This window comes from Convolutriloba macropyga, unplaced genomic scaffold (genome assembly GCF_964194025.1).
Source record: "Convolutriloba macropyga unplaced genomic scaffold, txConMacr16.3 SCAFFOLD_981, whole genome shotgun sequence".
NCBI lineage: Eukaryota > Metazoa > Xenacoelomorpha > Acoela > Convolutidae > Convolutriloba > Convolutriloba macropyga.
Window position 1 is genome coordinate 64,638 of NW_027452355.1, and position 6,904 is coordinate 71,541.

General features: G+C 36.2%; 1 protein-coding gene across 1 annotated transcript; it reads right to left on the reverse strand.

Annotated features, from left to right (window-relative positions):
• Positions 1–1,908: 1,908 nt before the first annotated feature.
• Positions 1,909–6,269, reverse strand: LOC142357414 (serine/threonine-protein kinase Chk1-like). Its single transcript, XM_075409052.1, has 3 exons — positions 5,679–6,269; positions 4,707–4,999; positions 1,909–2,301 (listed from the first exon to the last, which is right to left on the reverse strand). The coding sequence occupies exons 1-3, from the start codon at positions 5,851–5,853 to the stop codon at positions 1,972–1,974; spliced, it is 798 nt and encodes a 265-aa protein (XP_075265167.1). The 5' UTR covers positions 5,854–6,269; the 3' UTR covers positions 1,909–1,971.
• Between the last annotated feature and the right edge of the window lie 635 nt (positions 6,270–6,904).

Here is a 6,904-nt window from a genome sequence, read left to right on the forward strand (position 1 = left end):
ACGAGATTCTGTTGATTCAAAAGTTGAATTAATTAGGGCAAAGGAACCGAACAAATGAACTTCAAAAGCTTAACCTGTTGAATGCGTGATTTAATTGCGTCACCTTCCAAATTTTGTAACTTCCCAGGCTGAGGTGAGCGCTCGAAATTGTCCTGGTCCAGAGGCGGATCCGAGCGGACTTGTGTCTGATCATAGGCGGACTCGAGCGCAAATACAGGCTGTCGAGCGCGCTTGAATCCGATCTTAGAAAAAAATCGTCAGCCGCCAAAACTCAATTTTAAAAACTAATTTGTGCGCTAAAACTAGATACAACGGAACTCATCAGTTCTGATGTATCTAGCTTTAGCGCACAAATTAGTTTTTAAAATTGAATTTTAAAAGCTGAAGGTTTTTCTATGATAGTTTAATAAATAAACATAGCTGGCAAATTGGCAGAAAATAGGCGCAATAGTTTCGTAGATCTGCAGTCTCAAAAAACCTTAAAAAAGACAGGCCAAAACAATTCGTGTTTTCTTTGAAGGCTGATGTGTTCATTGAAGGCTGTATAAGTTTCTGCTGCCTTTATTAGCTGCTCTCTAATAACCTCCATTTAGAGTGACACACACCCATTTGACCTTATGTCGTTGACTTAAAGTAAAAAAAGTCAATTTCAAAGAGAGGAAGACATTTTTGTAGGTTTTTTGAGTGAGGTAAGTCAAGTGTGACCAAAAATTTAATCACGCAAATGAACAAAAAAACTTGATCCACTAAGAGCGAAAAATGACGTCACGCACGCACTGCAGTTGAAATTGCATGAACGAATGAACAAAAGCAGATTTGAAGTGGTTGTGCCGTCATATGGTCGTAAGAAAAATCGCGACGACGAAATAAAAAAAACAGCAGAACAAGTCCTGACGTACAATTCAAAGAATTTTCATTGACTAAACAGAAAACTAAACCTAGAACGGACTATGAATCGGTTAGCGAAACCATTTTAGAAAAAAATCCAATACAAAAAACTGAAAAAAACAGTAATAGTCAAAGTTAAATTGCCGCATGTGAACAAAAAACCACTAGCCAGAAAGCGAATTTTTGTTCAAACACCGTTTTCTCGCTCTAGTTTAAATTAAGAGCGAAAAAATTTCACGCTGCCAAACCACTTGCTTCTTCGTTCTACTTCCTATTTCGGCGTGACCTAAATTACTACTCCAATTTGACGTCAAAAATCATGAAAATGTGTGAACAGATCTTAAGACGCAGCCGGAAGATTTCTGGAAGCGATTCGAAGCACCAAAACTTCACAAAAACTGTAATTGCAGCTGAAGCCATTACCTGTTGTATTAAACCATTAACTCATAACCTCCTGAAGTCTGATCTATAAATTGATAAAATTGCAACCCCTATCACCAAGAGAAACAAAATGCATCAAAATTTTAAATTAATGAAATTTTTTGGTAACGTTAACAAAGTCAGAAATAATTAGGATGGCCAAAATATTGATCGGCTGAAAAAGCTGATAGGGATATCATTTGTCCTCAAACAATTAATGATTCTAATCTCAAAGGTCGCGAAAGCAAACGGCTGATAATAATCTTAGAAACTAAGTTAATTTTTTTATAAAAAGGAATGCTCAAATTTAAGAATCAGAGAACCACAACCAAAGTTTGACCTTTGAACTCCGTGTCTAGTGAATTTTAAAATAATTGCTTATTTCAACTTTAGGGGACACTCTATATAATTTAAAATCTTGACAGTCCCATAAAATGGCAACTGAAGCTAACGTTTAAGACAAGTTCGGAAAACCTAAAAAGGTTAAAGTACAAACCTATAACAAGAAAGGAATCTAATAAACTTAATCTAATTGAAATTAACGAGGAAAGCACTGACATTAAAATAACCAAATGCATGCCCATTTGAACGGTTGGCATTCTTAAAAACGTTCGCTAGCATTGCAAGTTTATGTTACAGTCTGTAAGAAACTTTACACAGATCTTAAATATTAATTGTAAAGTGTTTGAGCGGCAATGCGATTATCAAGTCGCTAAGTCGCTGTTTTATACTTGTGAACAATCTTTGAAATGCTTGTTCATTGCCTTTTGTTCTTTTCAGGTCAACCAGGGTCAAGTTTGGTTCACGAGTTTCGCGAAAGTCTATTTTTACAATAAGCTGCTGATGGTCTCTGTCGTGGGTAGAGGCTATTATGGTGTTCCCTGAAATTTGATAGGACATGCCTTGCTCTTCTAAGAACTTCTTTATTATATTGACCATGTGACTGACTGTGCTTTGAGCAACACTCCTTGTCAGCCGTTTCAATTTTGGCACCTATAATAAAACTGGTTTGTGGTGTTGCACAATTTCGACAAATCGCGTGAATTGTCACACTCAGATTAATGGGCATAAAGTTATTACACCTAAAAACATAAAAATGTACCGCATCAAAAAAAACATAACACAAAATAATAAATCCTTAAAATATATGTTCAATATTTTCTCGAACAATTTTTCTGTCCGTGTTGTGCTTTGAAGTTGATTGAAATTAACAATTCTATGCATCAGTCAGTAGTAGTGTTGTTCAGACAATAGCCGCGATGATAGCAGGTATACCCGCCACCCGGGCTGAGGTTTCACCCTTAACCACCCCTAATTAGCGGAGATTAGAGTGTAATGCAAATTCAACTCCTATTTATCGGGGAAAAGAGTGCAAGAGTGTAATTTTAAAAAATTACACTGTATTCACATTCTTTTCTCCACTCTTTTTACACTTTTTGCAAATCCTCGGCCCGGGCACTGGCATCTTATCTTTACGTTGACCTATTGCCATTTTTGGCTGAATTAAATATAAACTGCTGATAATTCACATTTTATTTTCTATATTTTTATTTGGAATCGTAACTTATTTCATAGCGCAATCGGCATGAAAAAATGGTGAGATGGGAAGGAAGGAAAACAAAAGAAGAATAAGCATTGGGAATCTAGCCATTTTGGCCAACTGTGTCCCTGGACCTACCATTGTTGTGGGGAAGATGGCTGGAAACTCTTCACTTGGCTTGGCTACAGTAGTCAAATATGAAAACTGACGATGGACAGAGCAGCTGATATTGCGGCACTAAATGAAAATAAGGAGAGAAAAGATAGAAAGGAACAGGAGAGAAAAACAGAGAGTCTAACTTATATGGGTGTTTGGGATAGACAAAGAATCTTCATTCGAAGGAGACACCACGTGACAATGCCAAACAAACCAAGCATACCGAAGCTTTCTTACGTCTAAAACTGAAGATACCAAAGATTTCTAACAAGTTTTTTGTTGTTTTTGTTCGGTCTTCTCAACTACGGAACGCCAATTATTAACCATATACAAAAACTCAGTCTTGGACAGGACGTCATGTTGCTAGCCGCCAGAAACATTTGAGCAAGGCAATTTCGGAGCGACAGTCAGAGTTAGGTGCAATTTTGAAAGCCAGGTAAAAAAGGGGGCAATGACCACCTTTTTGGCATGTCTGTCAAGGACATTTTCTGCCGCAAGAAGAAGGCTTTGAACACCAAATTGAAAACACCAGAAATGAAAATACATATTTAAGAGAATTTACGTTAAGACATCCGCAGACAACCTGAAATGGGACCTACTGAAAACTAGAGTTCTTTTTAATCTGAAAAGAGGTCTTAATGAATGGACACCATGAGAGAGGGGAAAACATGGGACCCCAAGTAACGCTATGGCTAAGGGAACCCATTTCTAGGAGGTCGCCCTGAAATTTGGATCAGAAGCGAATTGAGGACAATTAATTCTGTAGCAGAAGACGTGTCGCTGGAAAATTTTAAAGTATCAAGCACCCCCCTCCCAAAGCACGTGCCATAATTTTAAATAATGATTTACTATGTAATAGCATGTGATGTGTGATTTTGTGGAGCATACTGGGGGCACAAACACAAACGGAAAAGATCCGAAAAAACAGCCAAGGAATTTAAACACGCACATTCAAAATTACAGATGGAACTGTCTAAAGGTCTGGTTTAGCGGCAGTAAAAATATCAGGTGTTTGAGAAAAAAGTCTCAGAATTATTTAACTAAGGAACAGTGAAGAGACAGCAGAGAAGCTTGGTCACAGACAATCAAACAGAAAAATACAATTACAACATTCCGTTTTTTAGAAAAGTTTTTCTTGCAGCAAAAAATTCAAATTAACGTTTTGTAGAAATTAGGAGGGAATCAATTAAAACATTTAGACAAGTACGCAACAACCGTTCTTAATAACTGTATTTCCATGAATTTGATCAAATGAAATAGTTGCTATTTTCGCAAAAAATGTTGGCGTAATTGGGGTATAGATCTAAGCTAAAATGCTACAAGCATTCAAAGAAAAATTTAAAAAGTGACTAAGTATTTTAAAGCTATTATGATTCAAAGCCAATTTTTGGCGACCTTTGAGTGCTTACCTCGTCAAGTGGATTTTGAAGTAAGTGTTTCCATTGCCTTTCACCTAATTTCGATTAAAATTCAGTTGGAAAGAATCTCCTAACGGCTACGACAATTGCTTCTGCCTAATCGAAATTGCACCTAATACCCTTTTACATTGCTTTTGCAAAACTTAACATTACTAACATTGCAAAACTATGCGACAAGTTCTTACAGACTTTTTAACGCTTGCTGACAAAAAAGTTCACACACAGCCGATAATTAAAATGATAAGTGATCAAAAAACCTGCTGAGAATCGTCCACCAAGTTTACCTTTATGGGCTCTTCAGGGGCGACTAATCCAAAATCATTATCATCATCATCGTCGTCATGATCGTGATCATCATCATCATCTTGAACTCTGGTTAATCGGTGTGCATTCTTATCTTTCTCCTCCTGTCTCTTATACCATGTTTCTTTCCTGATGTCGGCTATGCACAGTAGTCTGTCGTTGTACTTCGGATCCAAAAGCTTGATGAAGAAGCAGAGGGTGACATTATCTATTCGATTGAATGGATCGCAACTATAGACGTATCTGTACCAGGAGCGATAAGCAGGGTCCTTTTCTGTGGGTACCCGGTTCGTGAACTATTCAAAAAATTTTTGTAAAACCAGCCTTGACCAACTTTATCTCTTATATAAATTTATAAATATATGTATATATATATATATATATATATATATATATATATATATATATATATATATATATATATATATACTATATTATAAATAGCGCAATGCTAATTTTATGTGTGAACCAAGTGATAGAATTCAGATGACTGGTAGCACAATGGATGAAGAAGTGGGTATTATAAAACATCGTTTCGAATCCTTGAAAATGTGATAATTTTTTGTCAAAATTGGGTTGAACTAATAAAAAATTAAGTTTGATGGCCAAATATAGAAGAGCTTGCCAAATTTACCTTAATTTTGTAAGCCCCAAAATTTGCAGCGCTGACAGGATTCACCACAAAGACTTGCAGGCCCTCTGGCGTAAAAAATAATTTTCTTAACCGCTATTCTTAAATTTTTAAATCAATTAATTAATTCTTCAATTATTTCCTTGTCCCGGACCTCCTATGATCAATGTATCCTTGACTTGAAATCATTCTTCGGAACTTACGCGAGCCACCAAACCGCTTTGAATTGCCTTATGTGAGCACTTATTCACAAACATGTAAGTGCTGTTATCGAATTTTGTTACAGAGTGGTCTTTTTTTCAAAATCAAACTTGTTCTCGACCCGGGTGAGCTCTGTCCCAGGGCTCTACCCCTGTCAGAATCTGTACAAGTATTACCCCACAAGCCCACAAATCTATGGGTGGGGCGTATACAAATTCACCCCTTAGTAACTCGGGAAGCAAAAACATAGCTGTTCCCGCACAATCTGAAAACGTGCATTCGTAATCGCCTTTCATAAATACAGCTGATGTTCCAAAATCGCTAATTTTCAGTTCCAAATTTTTGTTGACTAACAAGTTTTCTGGTTTTAGATCGCGGTGGACAATATTTCGGCTATGCAGGTACTCAATGCCATTCAGAAGTTGACGGAAGAATCTGAAAGCTTCTTGTTTGGCATGCCTATATCTGGCTCAATTCGGTCCGCTAATTCCCCATTTTCAGCCAATTCTAACATTAAATACATTCCTTCTGATCCAATCCAGCCTTTGGATTGTAGTCGGATAATGTTTTCGTGGTTAAGTTTTTCAAGAATTTGCATTTCTTTTCGAGTGAGCTTTTATCTTTTACTCGAACCAGTTTAATGTATTTCAGAGCCGCTTCCGTCCAGTATTCGATTCGGTGGCCAGCCAAACTGTTCCGAAGATTCCCTCGCCTAAAATAAGTCTCAAGTTCTTGGAGTATAGAATGCGTGACTATGCTACCCCAGTCAAAAAATGATGGATAATTCATTAAATTTTAGAAATTACTTTATAAATATTTGCAAAATAAATGCATCATTTTTATACATGTTTATAACTTTTTCGGAGTTTTCTCATTAATTTATAAACTATTTGGATTTCTTTTATTAAAGTATAAATTATTTGTAAATTTTTGCATTAGTTTATAAACCATTTATAAAAATTTAGGATTAATTTACAAATCGGAACAAAAAATTTTAAAAAATATACAGAAGTCACTGACGTTTCATCTAATTTATAGCGTTTAACTAAAATTGCTCAGTCGTTCGAGATATTAAGCCAGAATTTCGCAATGACTTCTGCCTAGTCAGTTAACCTTGCACAAAGGCGCAATTTTACAAGTTTGAAAAAGCCCAAATTTCACGGGATTCAAATCTTGGCTATGTACATAAAAAATTTTGGTTTTAAACATCTGGCAAAGCAAAATTTCTGGATATCTAAATTACACGCAAGTTTTTGATTCAAGCGGAATCCCATAAACTGTATGGATAACAATCAAGGGCAAGTTATAAAATGCCGCCTTGTAGAGTGCCAGATTTCGGATCTATTC

What these genes read in the sequence shown, in the direction of transcription:
- LOC142357414 (XM_075409052.1), bottom strand. Translation starts at nt 5,853, where the DNA reads ATGAAAGGCGATTACGAATGCACGTTTTCAGATTGTGCGGGAACAGCT. An exon ending in CTGGGACAGAGCTCACCCGG is followed by an intron (nt 5,000 to 5,678) that starts GTCGAGAACAAG and finishes GGGTACCCACAG; the next exon opens with AAAAGGACCCTGCTTATCGC. An exon ending in CCCCTGAAGAGCCCATAAAG is followed by an intron (nt 2,302 to 4,706) that starts GTAAACTTGGTG and finishes GTTTTATTATAG; the next exon opens with GTGCCAAAATTGAAACGGCT.